Source organism: Blennius ocellaris, assembly GCF_963422515.1.
Source record: "Blennius ocellaris genome assembly, chromosome: 20".
Lineage (NCBI taxonomy): Eukaryota > Metazoa > Chordata > Actinopteri > Blenniiformes > Blenniidae > Blennius > Blennius ocellaris.
In genome coordinates, this window is record NC_137669.1 from 5758593 (window position 1) to 5778603 (window position 20011).

Below are 20011 nucleotides of genomic sequence, written 5' to 3' on the forward strand. Positions count from 1 at the left end.
TGGAAGAAAATCACAAAAATAGCGACACTGAATTACATGTTCATATTTTGTCAGCAGATCTAAACTCGAAACATCTGCTGTGATGCAACAACCTTTTAAATCATCCTCCATCTGTTAGAGTCACATTTAACGAAACACAATTGCAGCAATATTTTGTTTTTATTATTTAATATTGCTTGGTATTGCAATTAATTACAGAAATCGCAAGAGTGGAAATTTATGACTGTTTCAGGAGCTTTCAAAACTGTCTAAATGTAGCCAGAAGTTTCAGGAGGCACTGCAAAGTACTACAAAAAGGTACTTTAAACAGTTGCGAGGAGTGTTTGAGACGACGGCAAGAACACTTTCATGAAGCCAAAAAGCACAATTCCAAATGTCATTGAGAAATGACAGTTAAAAAGAAACTGGAGGTGAGGTTAAAAAAAAAAAAAAAACTTTGTAAAGCGCAGCTCCGGGGAGCAGGAGGAGAGCTAATCATAAGCTCCAGTGACTACAAAAGGTGAGCAGTCAGGGCAGAGACGCACCAACAAAAACCTTCATGGGAGTGTAATCAGAGTACATCCGTGTCGATGTGCTTGCCGCAAGGATTTCATATCGGAAATGATCCTTTACGCAAATTTGACGGCGAGTTACGAGGAATATACGAATACTAAAAGTGTGTTTTGCTCCACGGAGACAGAAAAGATTGATTCCTGTGGTTTTGAAGTATTAACAAAGAAGCGGAAACTATAATACTGCAGTTATACGTTATAATTTTCCAAACTCAAATGATCGTATTAGTTTTAGACTGACATCGAAAGTCAGTCAGTCTGCTCCTTCGGCGGTACCACTTTGAACCACAGGGTGGTGCGACGAGTCACTGTCTCGGTAGCTGAAGCTCACCCTACCACATGGCAGCAGTAGCATAGATGCTCTGTGTTGGTTTCAGATTCATTCATAAACATGTCGAGGGCTTGTCAGCGGGGCCCCTTGGGAGAGTGTGAGCAGCATCGGCACTGTTCACAGTGATGCACATTGAGGGGCGGTGGAAGAGCGTCGCCGAGGTTTCCTACATCGTTAGTTAAATAATTGCGCGTCGCCTTTATTCGACATAAACTGTGTTCCGCAGCAGCAGCGGTCGACGCCGAGCGTCCACCCGCCCACACGCTGTGCACCCGCCGATCCGTCGGCGCGTCCGGCGCGGCTCTGAACGGTAATTATTATTACTTTTATTCCTCCGACAACAGAGTCAAGTTCGACACACAAAAAAAATCACCCGGTGGGGTTAATGATCTGTTTTTTCGCTCATTATTCTTTTGAGAAGTGTTCAGCATAATGACCACTTCTCATCAGTTTCCCTAAATAAATAAAAAAACACATTTCAAAATAAAATTAGGAATTTTAAGTGTAAAACTCCCTGAAGCTGAGTAAGAGCCACGGTCACAACCAGAGTTTATGAATAGACTAACGAGCTCAAATTGCTCTCGAACTGAAGACAATTTCCAACGGTGAACCTACTTAAGAGGAACATGTTTCCAATTCCATATAATTTCGTAAACTCACGGTGAGCAACGACATATTTTCTCTAAATGGACCATCTGAAGTGAAGCCTTTAGAACGTGGGTGTCAATCATAAGGCCTGTGGACCAGAACCCAGCCGAGAGGCTCCGACGTCGCCAAGCCATCAAGCAAATTGTGAAAGATGGCAGGAAAGAGGATGTAGTTCTCCTGTCGGGCCTCCAGTGGGTGCTGTTTGTTTTTGTAATGAAAATATTGGGTTGGGGGGGCACTTCTTAAAAATAACAGACAAAACATGGAGACCGTGCAGAAGGTTTCATTAAAAGTGGTTTTATACTGAGATCGTAGTCATTTTCCGTCAAAATTGTTTGGCTTTTGCAACAGGAGGCGACGTGAGGTCACGGCGAGCACGCCACTGACGCATGGCACCAGGGTTGCCAGAGGTGACTCACTGTTTCCAGCCCAAACAGGGTAAAACAAAATCTCAGCCTGTGTAGGAATCATGTTAAAACTGTGAAACTGTGAAATAATGAACGCCATAAACACACAAATGCACGAAATTTAAAAGGTAAGAGAGTTTGGGGTAAGAGAATTTAGAGAATTGGGGGACAGCAGCCACATCTGGCAACGCTGGTCAGCATGGAGATCCATTTTCAAGTGAACCCTGACCTGAACCCATGACAATATGACGAGGGGAAAGAAGAAGGGGAATGAGGACTATAGAGACACAACTTTTATTCTGGCGGAGCTGCTTCCTCTGGCACTTCTCAGTGACGAAGCAGACGCGTGTAGAAAAATATCCAAACTGGTCCCACATATGATGGAGGCCTGGGTCTTGATCACCTGAACTCAGCACAAGGAAAAGTTTCAATCTAGTTGTTATCACGGCGCTATTGTACCGGTCCGTCCCGCTCCAGACGAGATCGTTCTGCATGCGGCGCATCTGTACTTGGCGTCGGCCGCATTAACATTGAGAGCAGGCGTCGCCGTCGGTACCTTCTCTTCCCCCTTACCTCAGCACACCTGCCTGTCACCGTCCGCCTTCCGCTGACGTAGGAGGACGTTTTCACATCTGTCGTACAGTAAGCGTTTCAGTCGGCGAGCCGCTCCAGCGCGACGTCAACCCCGATTACATCCCAAACGAATCGGCCTAATTAGGCGGGAGAGATAAGGATTTACAATAGAGCGCCCGGGATCACGCTGGTCAGCGTGAAGGAACCTTGTTAGCGGCCGTGACTTTTTCTGTTCAGTCCACCGACCGTCCGAGCCAAACAAACCTCCCACGAGCGATTGGAACTTGTGCTTCTCACTCCTTCGCCTCTACAGATTCGCCCCTGCCTTGCACTGTACTCCCTCTCCAGCGCCACCCTTGATTAAACACAGGGCGGCCGCATGGGCAAGGTCAAAGACGTCGCCAAGGCACGAGGAGGATGGAGAAAACAAGACACTGAGTCAGAGCGTCACTTCTGACAGGGTTCCACATAGAAATGCTCCTTTAATCACTCCACCCACCTCGTTAATTGCTCCACCCACCATTAATCGCTCCACCCACCTCGTGAATTGCTCCACCCAGCCATTAATCGCTGCACCCACCCGTCAATCGCTCCACCCACCATTAATCGCTCCAACCACCATTAATCGCTCCAACCACCATTAGTCGCTCCACCCACCATTAATCGCTCCAACCACCAACCATTAATCGCTCCACCCACCATTAATCGCTCCAACCACCAACCATTAATCGCTCCAACCACCATTAATCGCTCCAACCACCATTAATCGCTCCACCCACCATTAATCGCTCCAACCACCAACCATTAATCGCTCCACCCACCATTAATCGCTCCAACCACCATTAATCGCTCCAACCAGCCATTAATCGCTCCACCCACCCGTCAATCGCTCCACCCAGCTGTCAATCGCTCCAACCAGCCATTAATCGCTCCAACCACCATTAATCGCTCCACCCACCCGTCAATCGCTCCACCCAGCTGTCAATCGCTCTAACCAGCCATTAATCGCTCCAACCACCATTAATCGCTCCACCCACCCGTCAATCGCTCCACCCAGCTGTCAATCGCTCCACCCAGCTGTCAATCACTCCAACCAGCAATTAATCGCTTCAACCAGCCATTAATCGCTCCACCCACCCGTCAATCGCTCCACCCACCCGTCAATCGCTCCACCCAGCTGTCAATTGCTCCAACCAGCCATTAATTGCTCCAACCAGCCATTAATCGCTCCAACCAGCCATTAATCGCTCCATCTGCCCCATTAATCGCTTCACCCGACCCAATAATCGCTCCGCCCGACCTGTTAATCGCTACACCTGCCTCGTGAATCGCTCCAACGCGCCTTTTCATCGCTCCACCCAACCCGTTAATCGCTCCACCCGCCTAGCTAATCGCTCCAACCCACTGTTAATCACTCTACCTGCATCATTAATCGCTCAAACCCACTGTTAATCGCTCCACCCGCCCCGTTAATCGCTCCACCCGCCCCATTAATCGCTCCACCCACCCGACGCCTGGACGCAGGCCTCGAAAATGAAGACGTGATGTGCAATCCGCAGGAAGTCGGCGGCGCCAGGAAGCACTTTTTAAAAAATCCCAGTCAGAAGCTCCCTTCCTTTTCTTTCCTCCGCCGCTCTGTGATTGGCAGCTTTAATTAACCGCAGGTCTCCCGTCCCGCCACGGAGAGAGGAAGTGGGTGACAAGACTTGGCGAACGTTTCGGCGGAGGAGAGGAGTAAACCGGAGGGAGGTGAAGCGGAGCTATAAAAACAATGCATAGCCTACTTTTGAGTGTGTGTGTGTGTGCGTGTGTGTGTGTGTGTGTGTGTGTGTGTGTGTGTGTGTGTGTGTGTGTGTGTGTGTGTGTGTGTGTGTGTGCGTGCATACAATTAGTGGGATGTCTGAGACCGGCGGTAGAACGGAGTGGGCGTGTCCCCCACAGATCCCGGCGCGAAGCAATTTATGCGCAAACTGTCTGCGGGGAATAACAATGACAAACATGTCACGCATTGTTCTGCATACACATTCCTCAGGGTCGCAGTGCCACCCCCCCCACCCCTCCACCCACCCCATTACCACCCCCACCCTCCTCCTCCCGGCGCTCCGGTAAGCAGCGGCTGACAAGCTAAAGTTGCCTCTTTGTTAAGTGCTTGACATAAAATATGTAGAGGAGCCGAAAAGGATCTGCAAATCAGGTATCTGATTTGCATTACAAAACGTAATAAATGACCTTTTTTTGCGGCAGCTGAGTCAGAAAAATTCTACTCGGCTCTCGCTGTCAGGCGGGAGCCATTTTTTTTTCCTGCCGCCGCTCGCATAAATTGATATTTGGTTCAAGTCCTTTTTTTTTTTTATTATTTATGTTGGGTAAGGACAATGTTTCTTTCCGCCGTTATGCTGACACCAAGCTTTACTTAGCTTTACGGCGGCGATAGATTAACAAGCATAAAGAACTACGTACAGGACAAAAAAAATGGTATGAATTCCTTGATAACGGAGCCGTGATCCATGTCAGGTCTGCTGCTGGCTACGTCTGATGGGCGGCTGGTGCCGGTGGCTCCCACTGCTGAGGAGAAGTCCAGGAGGGGGACTGAACATCGCAACCACTTCTGTTTCTGAAAGTTTGAGTTCTGACGGAAGAAAAAAAAAGTGGGTCATATGTTTTTGTAATGTAGTGTTTTTGTAACTCAATATTTCATAGTGGAGATTAGGACTTTATCAAACTACATTAATCAGTACAATTTTGTAGCAGTTTTCTGGAAATTGACTTATATTTTCATCTTCCAATGACTTAAAAGGTGGTCAATTAACCAGATGCCCGGGGCTTTTAGTTTACTACCGCGCTATAGAAGTACTTTTTTTGTAAATTGATGAGTATGTGTATAATTTAACAAATAACTGCATGTTCTTTATTAGTGTAGGGATGCTAAAAGGATAATAATGGTCCAGCCCACCGCAGTAATACCGCAGATTTCCGGGATATTAACACGACATTGTGACATCAGTACTGAACTCCGATTAGCAAACACAGTAGTTGAACTCAACTAACTTTTAAATCCATTTATTTACTGTCTGGAATTAGTAAGTGTTACTTTAGACCCATATAAACTGATATTTGGCAGAAAGAAAATATGTCTTTAAATGTTGAAATCTTCATAACTCCTCAAGTCGTGCAATTTTTTTTTTTTTACTTAAAGTCCGTAGTCATTGTTTTGCCCTTGGAGGAGAGTTTTCTTTAAAACACATTAAAGACCCACAGGAAACAGAAGGGAAGGAAGACAAAAAGCCAACCAGTGCAGCCGTTTGATGGCGAGCTTTCTGCTGCGCTCATCACTTTTCTAGGTCAACATACAGGAGGCTGCGCTTCAACCCACTCACAAACAACATATGTCAACTGCTGCTTTATGCAAGGGCAAACAAAGTGGGTCTGTTTTTTTTTTTGTTTTTGTTTTTTTTAATGTCTGCAACGGGTCAACTCAGCGTCTGGGCCGGCCCCCATCCTCCTCATCATCCTCCTCATCATCCTCTCCTGGCCTAGTATCATTGTGTACGGGCCCGGCGACCCCGGCCTCGCCGCCATCTGCTCAGACACTATTGAAGCTGGAGATTAGGGTGGAGGTGTGAGGGTGGGTGGGGTAGTGTCTGGTGGCACAACGTGGACGGGGTCTCGTCCCCCCCCCCCGTCTTACTTTCGCCAAGCGAGCGAGGATGGGGGTGATGAAGGGTGCAGACTGGAATCAGACCACCGGCTGATGCGCTTTCCTGAAGCGTCGCTCGCCGGATCAGTGATTCAGGACCCGGCAGAGACAGCTTCTAACATTTTTTTTTTTAAATCAGCAGTTTGGGCAGCGGCGCAGCTCCTGGAACAGAATTGGGTCCTCAGATGCAAACGTGATGCAGCAGCCGAGTCCTCCGCCATCCGGCTCCTCGCTCGTCAACGTATTCCTTTACGTTTAATCCGCCCCCCCTCCCGCTCCTGCGCGTCTTGTTTGGACGGCGAGCGCAGCAGATGCCGGCCCAGGTGCCAGAAACGTCCAATGGCTGCCAGAACGCCGTCAACAGTCAGAGGAAGAAGTGAAATGGAACGGGAAGGAGTGAACAACCTGTGCGCGCCAAGTCGCTTCTAAAAGCGGAGGAAGAAGTGCAGATGGGAAGAAGAAGAACGCTTCCAGGGTCAAAGGTCAAAAGTGCCGGCGGTACCGCCCCACACTGGAGGCGTTTATTCATTTCACTGTCAAACCTCCCAAGCTTCCTTCGCCATACAACGAGACCTTGACGCGTTCTCTCCGACCCGCGATCCCGGCGCCAGCGCGCTTCAACGCCGCCGCTCGTCAAAAAAAAACCACAAAAAAAAAACACGCCCGGTGTCGTGGAAACTCTCAAAACATTTCCGACCTCCGGAGCAGAGGCGGCCGTGAGCGGCCTCCAGTCCTTTATCTGGCGTCAGAAAAAACGACAAGCTGACAAACCTGCTCACTTCATTCGGTGTCAACGTCTGAAATCTCCGGCGACACGGTGAGGAGGAGTCGCGGACCGTAGTTGTGAAGCTCATCGCAGTTTTGATTTCATACGAAACGTGAGACTGCTCGTGTATTTTCATGTGCAGATAAATAGTAACTGAAGTAATTTACAGAATTCAATATTTCAGTTCAAACATGAGCAACTGAGCAAACATTGTTTCACAAAACTGAACAAGTGAAAGGAAAAATAAGTTCAAATTCAACATTTGCCTGTTTTTTTTACTAATTCCTTTTTGCATAACATAAATCAGGGCCACCGCTCTGGCACATGGCACCATGAGAGGAAGTACTTCCTCTTCTTCCCGTAGATGGGCATGTGTGGGCGGAGCCAGTCCAGCTCACACAGACACAGCAGATTCTGAATGCAGCTCCTATAGGAGGATCAAGGAAAAGCTGTACACTTTGAATACGAGGTTGTTTTACCAGCGAGACCATGTGGAAGGTTTGAAACACTAGAGAACATGACGTCTTTAAAATTGCTGGTGTACTGGTATCAGTGTATCTGTACAAAAAAAAACCCAAAAAAACACAGACTTTGTGCTTCATTTGGTAAATCTGATTAAATGTAACGAACACTACTAATCCTAAAACATCATTCTCGGTAAATTCACTCGGGTAAAAACGAACATAATTCTCGTGTTTGTAATTTTGCCCTGTGGGACGGGTTAAACTTCTGCCGTGCTCGTTTTGGCCCAGTTAAGACCTTAATGTCTGTCAGTGCAGTTGCTTTAAAAACCTCTCGCAGATAAAACCTCCATACTTCGGTCTTTATCCCAGTGTCGAGAGGAATGTTCTACTTTTAATGTGAACATCAGACAACAACAACAGATTTGGAAAAGGGGAATTGTGATATTTAACCGAATTCTAAAGCGCCACGATGTTAAAACCAAAAGGAGCAAGTGAAGAAAACAGCCGAGCACATTACACTCCAATAAGCACCAAGGACTGACTCGTTTTAGCACAATTTATCTCTATTCTTTCCGCGAGGTTTATTGCTAAATCCAACCAAAGCGTGATGATTTCACAGCTAAAAAAAAGCAATAATTGTCGACTTTAAACACAAACGACTTTCCAGTACTCATCCGTCTGGTCAATATAAAACCTATCGGTGATTCAAAACCCAACAATAATCAAGGAATATATATTTTTTTTCTCCCCCACAGTATTCCAATTTGTTTAATCTGTTGACTTTAATCCAGATCTCGCCGTGTCTTTGGACACGTGGGAAACGATACCCTGGATGTACGTTTGCAAATACATGGAGTGACATTTCCCAAACGGGGGAACCCACCGTCACCGGGCTCCAGGGTTTTGGTGTCAGACCTTAATCTTGATCTCTGTCAAAAGATATCCACCGAGACACCTGATCTGCACTGAAACTGACATCGGCGCGAGCGTCAAGTGTCCCGGTCAGTACCTGATCCACCGGACCGTGACACGTCCGCAACTTCTTTATACGAGGATTGTAGGATTTAGGACATTTTGGTGGAAAGGCCAATGTTAGGCCAGGACTGATAATATGTGTTCAGAGGATTTGGAGGGTGTGAGAAAAGAACTGCCTGGAAGTGAGGATATCCCGGTTCGGTCGCAACGTTCTGGTGATACTTCAAGATTACAGCCGCCTGATGGTTGAAAACTTGTCCTATTCGGAGCGGTTGACCAATTCCAAAAAGACTATGTTGGTAAAGTGGAAGGAAAGGTGGTGTTTTGAAAACAATGTCCATTTACACCAAAAAATGAGAAATGCTGAAAGCGATGTCGTCATAATGCCAGGATTTAGTTGTGATTATGTAATTAAAAATTTTTTTTTGTGCAGCATTTCAGAAAAGCTGCATTTTCAGAGGCTCCGAGCACCGTTGTCATGGAAACGGACCCACATAGGTTTTCCGTTTGCACTTGAAGACACCTCGGGGTTGATTTCGCCTTTCAGTTCTTGTGCTAACGTGCAGGTTTTACAAGTCGAAGATGTGGCGTCGTGTCACTTTTCGTATCTGTCCTATTTCATCTTGATAAGACTTCCCTTTTCACAAAAATTTCAAAAAAGAAAAGAACAGAAAGTTGCTCACCCTGTTTACACGACAACGGTTTGCAAGCGAAAATGGAAAACGTTAGTGTGTTTATACGGAGCCACTGGAGAAAAAACTTTGCGAAAAAAGGTTTTCACTCGTTTCCACGGAGGTCGAGTCTGAGCATTTTCAAAAAGTTGTGTTTTCAGTGGCTCCCAGCACCGTTGTCGTGTAGACGGACACCTCCCAACATGAAATGTGAAATTGAAGTTTGGGGGGGAATTAAAAAATTGATGGACGTGAACAACAGGAAGCTCCGGCAGCCGAGCTGCAGGGAGGAAGTCTGACGGCCGTGTGCCGCAGCTGAAGGGGAGAATCCTCCCTCCCGCCCTCCCCCTCTTCCTCCCGTTCGCCACCCCGGGGGGGGGGGGGGAGTGGGGGGGGGGGCCGACACCTCATGTATACCATTACAATGCAAAGATGGCGCTGAATAAATGAGCAGCGCCGAGCCGCTGGTAACTGGCAGGTGTCCAGGCGTTCCGTTACCGGCGGAGGAAGCGAGCGAGGCGGCGGCACCGGCGTCCCGTGGCGAGAGCAGACACACAGGTGTTGCTGCTCATGCTGCATAACCTCCCCTGCTGTGCACAGACGGGTCAACGCTAACCTTGACAGGGGGGGGGGAGGCACTGCTGCAGTGCCCTTGTTCACTCTGGTGAGGGGCATGTCACCTTTATTTATTTAATTATTGCATTTTCTCTCTCTCTCTCCCCCCCTCCCCCCTCTCTCTCTCTCTCTCTCTTCTTTACAAGTTTCTCTTCAACTTTTAATATGTCTTGAGAGCCACGGGGACACACCGAGGCCCACAGGTTTGATAACTTTAAACGCCTACTTTTTAAAGTGTAATATCTACAGCTACCTTGGGACCCATGCACCCCGGGTCTCGCTCCATATCACCAATTTTTTTTTTTTTTTCCAGTAACTTCCTGAAAAAAAAAAAAAAAAAAAATTGAAGCGTAAGATATAAGGAGAAGTGAGTTTGCCAGTTAATCTAACTTGAGTTTTATCAGCTCCCTGGTCTTCTACATTAATGACACGGGGGGCTAAACATGTGAGCCTCCAGAGGGGAGGAACTCCAGGAGATAAGGAGTCCAGGACGAAGGTAGCAGAGCTGAAAAGAAATAGCTTTTGGCCCAAAAAAAAAAAGTCTGAGCCGTGGAGAGGAAAGCAAAGGAAGTGAGAGGAATGCTATTCCCGCCGTTTGGCCCCCCCAGATGTCATCTCAATCCAAAGTGACAGATAAATATAGAAATAAATAAATCGTCCCGCCGCTGACCTCTCGTCTCACGCCGGAGCGATTACCCGGCGACGGTTTTACGCCCGGCGCCGGCCTCCCGTCATCCGACGTGACAGGCCCGACCACAGGTTCCTTGGCTTCGGACGATTGGTTCGGAGTGTAAACACGCCGCGGGGCTGAAAGCGGCTCGGGCGCGGCGGAGGGAAGATTCATCGAGATTATTCACGCTCGGCTGTCGGAGGGGGCGCCGGCAGATCCGGGGGAGGTAATGGCGGCGGCGGCGGCGGTGGAATCTGACGGGAGAGCGGGGGGGGGGGACCGCGCTAAATGGACAGGCAGCCATCACCGCGGCGCTGCCATGCTCCCGCATATCTCATCCCCGCGTACACACCTCATCCCTAATACATGCGCACAGTCGCGGCTGCAACCGGCAGGATTTGGACACCATCAATCTCACCTGCCATTCGCGCAAAGTTGGCCGAGTCTGTTTGTTGAAAGCACATGTTTTCCACAAATGATCCTTTGAAAAGAGGGAAAAAAAACCTCCTACCACTCCACACTGTTATCTCCCATCAATCTGTGATGTTGGGAGCTTTCCAGGGACTTACATTTTGATGAAATGTTATAATTTTTACTTTTGCCACAGACCTGCTTCTACTCCCCCCCCACGGTCGGTTTATTTGTGTGGCGCAGATATGAAAACCAATAACAACGAACAAACAGGTTCCCTGTGATCCAAACGATACCTGACCGGCGCTCCGCTTCATATCAAAGGATGTGACTCTGATTCATCCTTTTCCCAGAACTCTCCGCAACAAACACACATCAGGTTTAACAATTTTTGTCGAACAGTTTCTCATCCGCGGAGCTGTAATCGTTGAATAATGGACAAATTCAACATGGCAACTTTCCTAATGGCTTTTTAATTTATTGATGTTTTACAGTTTTGAAGCAGAAATGGCAACAATTTCAGCCTCAAACTTGCTTCGGTTTTCCTGCCTCGCTTTTCTCGTGTGTTATTAAAAGTTTCGCGATGAAAGACAGTATGAAGAATTGTATCATCTAATATTGTGTGTGTGTGTGTGTGCGTGCGTGCGTGCATTATCAAAAACATTAGATATTAAGCTGATGATATAAACCAGGAATGTCAAACCAGCAAGAGCAAAAGATTTTTTTTTTAAACACATTTCTTGTTTTGCAGCTCAACACAACACAACACAACACAACACAACACAACACAAAGACCTGAGCTGAGATATCGGAGATACCGCCATGAAAGACAGCGAACGTCGGGCTGCGTTTACGCAACATTTTCAAGAGGAAATAGGGAAACTTCCACTCCTTCCAAGTGACGACGCCTTGCCCGTTAAAGAAAAGTCTTATTCACGCGGTAAAAGCAGACACTGAAAATGATGTAGTTAGTATGCCAGGCCACAAGAAGGTGCTGTTGCCCGATTCTGTAGTGAAACCACAGACACGTGAGTGAGGAGAACAAAACGCTATAGACTTTAACACAATGGAGACCACCCAACATTCGTACGGACAGACGATGAATTGGACGCCATTAGCGGTGAATCTCAACTCTAAAACTAGAATACTGACTGGGAGTCACGCCGTGTTTGTCCGTCACGCATTAGGCTCAGTAACAGCGCTCCGGAGCCAACCGTCAAAGAAAAGTATGGGGAAAAAAAAGGTTCTTCACAACCAGAACACCCCAAAAAAACAACAACCAGCAAAACAGTCCAAGCTTCCACAATCCCTCTCAAACCACCAGGAATTATCACTTATGTTGTGTTTAGTTTATCGTTCAGGCAGTGAAATTGAGCGAACGCTCTGAAGGTAAAAGCAAAATAACAAGCATCGCTGCACATACACGACTGGGTCAAAGTGATCCACACGCTCGCCGTGTTTGTTTTAGAACCGAGGAACAACAACCCAGAGCACAAGCCTGAAAAAGAAACAGGGAGCTTGAGAAGAGAGTCCGCAACGGCGGCACGTGCCGCCTGACAGCGCCGCGGTGTTTAAGGTGAATTTGTTGCAGGTTCATTCTTCCAGATTTGACAAGATAAGTGCTCCTGTCTGGGCTTGATGATATTTCCTTTCTTGGGGCTGTTTGAGGAATTAAGAGAGACTCTCGGTCGGCACGAGACGCCAGGCGAGGTTTTCGGAGACAGATATTGTTGTCAGCGCAATTGCCTCGGCCCGCAAATCGGGTAAGCTGCCGACGTGGCCGCTTTTTAAAAGCGCCGCCTTTGACGCTCGGTGGACAATTTGAGGCATGATCTGTGGACAGACGGCTGGAGGAAGGAGGGGAGGGGAGGGGAGGGGAGGGGAGGGGAGGGCGGATCTGGTCTTCAGAGTTTAGAAAGACTCATCTCGGGGTTTTTTTTGCTTCAGTAACCGGTCTGATTGTACAATTACCAACAGGACACAAATCCGTCCACACTTCATAAAGCATCTGCATCCTGGAGGCCGGAAACCACAGGAAAGGGAAAGAAAAGACAGATCAACAGTACCCAGAAATCCAGCAGCACCTTTTAAAAGCCCAACGACTGACGTACAACAAAAAAGAGCAATTTAACGCCATTGTCTAAACATGTGTCCATCAGCTCGACGGACTGCTGGCGTCCCTCCATCTGCTCAATAATGATTTGTTGTCAGTGAATACATTTCCAACACCTGCAGAGAAAAAACCCGGTTCCTAGTTTCGTTCTCTCTCTCTCTCTCTCTCTCTCTCTCTGTGTTAAAGAGGCCTCGCGGGCCTGCGAGCCGAGGCGCTCTGGCAGCGTTGTCAGCTCCATTAACAATGACGGACTCGTGTGAGCAGCGGCAGCAGCAGCTGCACTGGTGGATTAATGTCACGAGGAAAACCAACGAGGCAATAAGAGTCACGGACAGTCGGAGTCTGGACGCCAAACGTGGACATTCCAACGCTGTAACCTGATTAAATGACTCCAAATATTGATACGTTACTATCGGATAACCGGTAACGTCTTAAAGGGGTTCTTTTCACTTCTCTAATGGTTTTCCCAACAGTAATAATCGTCTCCACACCTGGACCGACGCCCCAGGAGTGAAGAAAGTGTGTTGCTCCAAGCAGCCAATCAGAAATCAAACCCTATATAGTGTCATCAGGGGGTTTAGCCAATCACAATCAAGCTACGCTCCTCCCCTTTGACTCCTCCCACAATCAGGCAGCTCTGCTCTGGCACATGGCACCACGAGAGGAAGTACTTCCTCCTCTTCCCAACATGGTCATGTGTGGGCGGAGCCAGTCCAGCTCACACAGACACAGCAGATTCTGAATGCAGCTCCTAGGATCCAATATTCTAATGAAGGAATGCAGTTTTCCATTTTATTCCTTGTCTCGCGCTGAACGATATCAGGTAGACATGATCAGTATCGCTATGGTTTGCAAAGAGTGAGCGTCTCCACGGCAACAGACGCTGATCCCCTTTGATCTCGTCCATGAAGTGCCGCTCTCATCCACTTTGTATGGGACATTTTCTGTTGGTGAAGGTAAATATGGCTCATGAATTGAATTTGACTGTATTGAGAGTTTTAACACTAAGCCTGAGCTTGAACAAAGTTGGTTTTGTTTCCGTGAAGGACCTCATCGTTTTCTATGTGACCATCCTTGAAAAAGATTGGACACCGCCGCTCAAGTGAGTCCCCACATAACACAATCCAGAGAGAAAACATCAAATTGAAAGCAAAGTACTTGCTACTGGAAAGCAAATATTAAGCTTCCGGCCAATAATAATAATAATAATGTGCGGATTAGTTGGAAGTTCATTCAAAGCATGCAGGCATAAATTATCCACGCCGACAACAAATGAATGATTTCCCTCCATTTTAAGCACCTGGTCACACATTAAGCCTACTATTACAACTCAGTGGGGTGTCATTGTGAACCATTTCACTAAATTGTTCTCGCTCTGAACTTTCCTGTGCTGGTGTTTGTGGGTTTTATGTCCTATTCTCTATTATTTGCTTCTCGCACCGTGTTTGTCTGATTGAGACAAATAGATCCAAAAATCGGTATGAGAGTGAAGCCTCACAGTGCTCAGAAGCATCGGTATCGGTGTACCCGTACTGCTGGTAAAACTTGAAATTTGCTCACGATGGCGATGCCTTAGCATGCCCAGCAACAACCAATCCAATAAGAGGTTGTTTTTTTTTTTTCCAATGAGAAGTACAAAATGAAGTCGATGTTGAGCCTAAAAAACTTCCTTTCACTTCAAGTCCAGGAGAGAAATTGCCTCCGGCGGCACGTCGGCAGCTCTGACTCCTCCCCCGATAAGAAGACATCTTTCTCCAGATAAACAGAAGCAATCAGTTCTACAGGTACCAAAGTTGGCGGAAACTCTCAGGCCTGAGAACTTTTTGAAAAGAGAAAAAAAAAACCCACCAAGTTTTCCCACTGTGAAGATTAAAGAAAGAAAAGAAAAAGAAAAAAAATCTCACATTTTAACTCCGTCAAACACCTTTCTACAAGCCGCTGCCTTCCGCCGCCAATCACAGCCTCGGAGATGAAGCGAGCGACTGACGACGGGGCGGCCGAGGCAATTAAAATTTCTCAAAAGCCATCAAAGTGGTGGAGTGAAGCGGAGGAAAAGGCCTTATTGACTTCTCGCCTCAGCCGGGGCTCCGCCGGTCGAGCCGCTCCAGCTGATTGAATACGTCTGCGCTTCTAACGCTTGACCCGCCCATTTACATGCCAGTAAAACGCAGCCTGTTGTGTGGAATGCCATCCATCCCGGACCCGCCGGGGGAAACACGGGTGGCGGCTCCATCGTCACAAATGGGTCATTTCAATCCATTTCAAACTAACTGCAACCCTTTTATCACTCGACAAAAAACGACAATTAAAGTCGGACCGTTTAGCACGTCTCTTTTGAAATCTGGTTCCCATTGCTCTGAAGGCTCGTCGATTTGTAGATTTCAGAGATTTTTTTTTTTTTTTGAGAGAGAAAACAAAGCTGGTGTGGGAACAGTCCTTGTCTCTTTGCCATCTTATTATCATGAACCACAATTAGAGCCGGGTCGTTTTCTGCAACACCGTGTCGCCATTATGCAACCGGCCATTGTTCTACCGAAAGGAATCTTGTGTTATTTCCTCCGAAACGACCACGTTTCATCATTGCCTTTTTGTATGAGCACACGTTCCATTTTCTCCGTTTACAGCCTCCACGTTTGCCCCAGGAGAGCCGTGCACGTCGGGCCATTTTCTCTTGGATTAGCACTGAGCCGGATCCGTGCCCGCCCCCCAAACCACCCACCCACCAGGAGCCTTTCCTACAGGATCCCAGCGGACCATGTAAAAAAACCCACCGTCTTGCGTCGGCACACACTTTCCGTGTGGTCTCTTCAAGCATCCCACCTCCAATTTGGACGGCGAGCTCAGGGCTGCGTGGCAGCGCCGCTCAGCATCCAGGGTTTTTCTCCCGTGGCTTGGTTTTTCAACATCAAATTGCCTCTCCTGGCTTCGACTTCATTGAACAACGCGGCAGGTTCCACCTGGGCGATCGCACACTCCGCAGGCCAGACGCCGCCGCGCACGGCCCCCGCGCTTTGATATCGGTACGTTTGCCCGAAGTACAAAGCAAGGACGGCAACGCGGCGCTCGCGGTTTCAACCCCCCCGATCAGCATTACCGCTGCATGGCACGACTCAAAGAAAAGCAGACTTCAAACGTCATCGTCTCTGAATCAGAAAACTAAAAAGAAGCGTCGGTCTTTGATGATTTATAGCCTGAACTCCATTACAGCCGACGTCAGCAAGCCGGGGCGTCAAACATGAGGCCAGGAACGGGCCCGCAACATTTCCAAGTCAGACAAGCCACGAAGAAGATAGTAAACATTCCAAAGAAAACATTTGATTTCTAAACAGATTTCTTAAGAGCAGACACAACACTGAGCTGAGCTGAGATAGCCCGTGGTGGCTAGGCTAGTTAGCTCGTGACTAAACAACCGTGATATATAGTCTTCAGACCAGATATCAATGGCTCTTCCTCACTACTTCTTCCTCTCCTCTCTACCCTACTCAAACTTTTTCTTCCTGCGTCTGCTTATTCTGATTCGTGCAGTTAGCTTTGTTTGCTTACTGCCCAGAATGCATTGCGCTCTACGTCCCATTCTCTCACCTCGCCTGCTAGAAAGATTGTTAGTAAACAAAGCGAGACCCGGCATTTCAAGACAACCAGAGCTCCTTTTAGCTCCAGGTCAGAGTTGGTGGGAGAGTTCATGTCGCTTAAAACAACCAGTTTATCCGTGGAGAGACTCTGGTCTGGATCAAACAGACGAATGTGAAAAACGCCCTGAGCTGAGATACTAGTGATGCGGCCATGAAAGCTAGCAAACTAGCATTCGCCTCAAAGTCACGCTGTCAGGGTAAGTTTGTAGAAACACCCATATTAAATGAAGCTAAATACAATGAAATGTCAAAAAAAGCAATGAAAAAACCCTAAACCGTTGCATTATGGGTGTTTTTATAAACTCACCCTGACTGCATAAGGCTAATGCTCGCTGGTTAGCTTCCGTGGCAGCATCACTGATATCTCAGTGTTGTGTCGCTACTCGTAAGAAATCCATTTTGAAAAAACAATCAATGTTTTCTTTGAAGTTTTCACAATTTGCTTTGTTGCACTGGATTAAAGCTTCTTCCGTTTGTCGCCTCTGCGCTAAACCTTCATAGCATCTCTAATAGCTAATGTGCAAGCTGAAGAATCCTGAAGTGGTTAATAAAAAAGACATTTATACCAGAGTGCAGAGTTGTTTTAGAAGTTAAGTTCTTCTTTCCGACACCAAGAAACTGCACTTCCTTCATCCTCTCCACGGATCAGTACCACGTCAATACTAGTTCCATCAACGAAACCTCTGGGGAAACAGTTCATCAGGTAGATATGGCAATTAAACGCTATTATCCTCACCAACCTCTCCCTATAAACCCTGGCTACTGTACGAGGCGTCCAAGCAACATGTGTCAAAGACCTTTGAATAACAGCAAATGGTATTTATGTCTATAAATAAAAAACTGGCTTCATGGTTAAAAATTGCTGCAGATAGCAAAAAAAAACAAGCAACACAAGGGTTGAAAACGGGTATTTTGTGCATTAATAAAAGAAACTCATAAATAGAATAGATTTTCTCGGGATCCTCGTGCAGCATAAACACCTTGACATCAAATCTGTTCAAGAAATTTCTCAAAGGGAATAAAGGCCTTTATATAAATATAAAGACGAAGAAGAAAGAACGTTTCCTGAATGCAGCAGCATGATGTGTTTAATATTATTCTTACATGACATCCTGAGTCACAACCACTTTGCAAACCACGGAAATCAGTCTAAACCAAGGAAACTGTAGAAACTTCAAAGAAAACGTTGATTTTTTTTTTTTTTTTTAAACGTTTCTTAGGAGTAGTGAAAACATAAAAGCTGAGATATCATGATGCTGCCGCGATGGCTCGCTAGCTGGCTGCTATCAAACTAGCGTCGAAGACGTGCCGTCAGGACGTAAACACGTCATGAAACTTCCATCAATAAAATTGTCTTTACGTTAAGATTGCCGCCATTTTCTGTTGTAACTGGTTGATTTTTGTGAAAAATAGACATTTTCATCGACGCAACAAAGAAAAAGTTTGAATTTAAAGGTGACTATGGAACTATTTTAGCGGTCTGGCCCACACGCAGAGCTGAACACGGCATTTCTTATATTTGTGTTATAGCGCCACAAATTCTGTGAATACATTAAGAAAAAAAAGACTTTATCACAATACTGCTGAGAGAAAATCAAACTTTGAAGTAGCAGTACTCAAGACAAAGTATTTAGTGTCTGGCGAGGCGTTCACAGGCCGTTGGACACGACAGGTTTCAGCCTATAACAACATAAAAGGCAGAAGTTGACCCCCGCAGTGGTGACGTCAGACTCCCCAACAAACCGAGCCATCTGAACCCCCCCCCCCCCCCCCCTCCGGAACAGATCCTGGAGAGCGCCACCTGTGTGTCCGGCAACTGCTGCACGCCGTGGTGAAACCGATCCCCCCCCCCTCGTCCCAGGAGGGAGGGGAGGGGGTTATTTATACTTCTGCCCACAAAAGCTCCACAAATCAATCGGCACTTTCACTTCGCAGGCGAAACCGACGAGGGGGCCGCGACCGGACGGCCTCCCATCATTCCTGGGACGACTTCGGAGTTCGGAGGCCCTTCGCAAACCCTCCGCCTGAATGTTTGAACTCTTTGCCAAGGGAGGAGGGGGAGGAGGGGGAGGAGGGGGGGGGGGGGGGTTCTTTTAAGTCCCGCCTCACTCATCTCCCAGGTTTTCTCACTACCTCAAATCTCGACAGCCGTCGACGGAGAGTTTGATCCACGGAATCCGCTTGTCAGCGCAGATATTTGGCGGCACCGAACACACGTTACTAATTCGTGTACACTGTGTTGCAGCTGGATAGCAAGCGGCCGTACGGGCCGGACCTCCAGACCTCCAGACCTCCAGACCTCCAGACCCTCCAGACCTCCGGGTGACTGGGGTATTCGTGGAAATCTGTGGAGACGTTGTGAGTTTGGCAGGTTCGAACCGAGGTGTGACACCTCTGGCCGGCAGCTGAAGCTGCAACCACGATGTGCAGAGATGCTCCGGCACCTCCGGAGGCACAAACCACAGAGGAGACGGTGGATCCGGACCTCCTGGAACATTCTGCCAGACATCTTCCTAACAGACACTGCCGTCACATTTCAACCCTTGGCACAACGACAGCAGGACAGAATCTTAAGGGAGGACAGTTTGGAATTTCTTTTTTGGTGGGGGGGGGGGGCTAGAAACCAGCTGGATGCTGCATTCATTCACAACAATGACTGAAATGTCTATTTGAAGCTTTGCCTGGACAACTTTCACTGCAGCCGGAGGTGTGAAACGAAGCTGAGAAGGACATTTTCAAACGTCTCGGGATTTTGGAAAGTTCGTGATCAAGAGGCAACTTTTTAAAGTCCTGCGAAAGCCATGCATGTCATGACAACGTCTTAAAGCGCGACAAGTTTGGGGAAAAACACAGAGCGAGAGAGAGAGAGAGAGAGAGAGGCGGTGGATGAGCCGGTGTCTTTACGCATTTACCTGTTGGTCCCTCCATGCTGTCCGCGTAAACGTTGACGGCCAGCACGAGGAGCAGAGCCGCGGGACGCATGCTGGAGGAGGAGGAGGAGGAGGAGGAAGGTGAAGGTGCCGCTGAAGAAGAAGTGGTAGTAAAGTCCAGAACGCTCTGTCGCAGGGAGCAAAATCCTGGAGGGGGAGAAGTCCGGCAGGTGTGGAGAGAAGTTGTGCGCGCGGCTCCATTCACGAGCGCGCGGCGCTGCTCGCTCCCAGCCGCACAGGGAGCATCTGATCCGCGATGCTGAGGCGTTCAAAAAAGAGACCCCCCCCCCCCCTCCTCCCCTCTCTCTCTCTCTCTCTCTCTCCCTCTTCTCCTCCTCCCCTCTTTTGTCCTCCTGTAACGGCTCCACTACTTTTCTCTTTCTGCGGCGGTTGGACGCCGGCAGCGGGACGCAGGAATGCGGGTCTGCGGCGCCTCCACGTGGCCGAGGCGCGCAGTGACGCAGAGCGGCGCGCGGATCCGCAGCTTGAAGAGGAAGAAAAGGCTCGGATTTATTTTGAAGAAAAAAAAAGAGAGAGAAAAAATGGTGGTGAGGAGT

The 20011-nt window shown here is 47.8% G+C and overlaps 1 protein-coding gene across 1 annotated transcript in view; it reads right to left on the reverse strand.

Moving 5' to 3' along the window:
• Positions 1–19506, reverse strand: part of ptprua (protein tyrosine phosphatase receptor type Ua) — a gene marked incomplete at its 5' end in the record, with an annotated part of 259054 nt that extends 239548 nt beyond the window's left edge. The window contains one exon of the mRNA XM_080516344.1: positions 19437–19506. Coding sequence (XP_080372470.1) covers positions 19437–19506 — 70 coding nt within the window. The remainder of the gene's footprint in view (positions 1–19436) is intronic.
• Between the last annotated feature and the right edge of the window lie 505 nt (positions 19507–20011).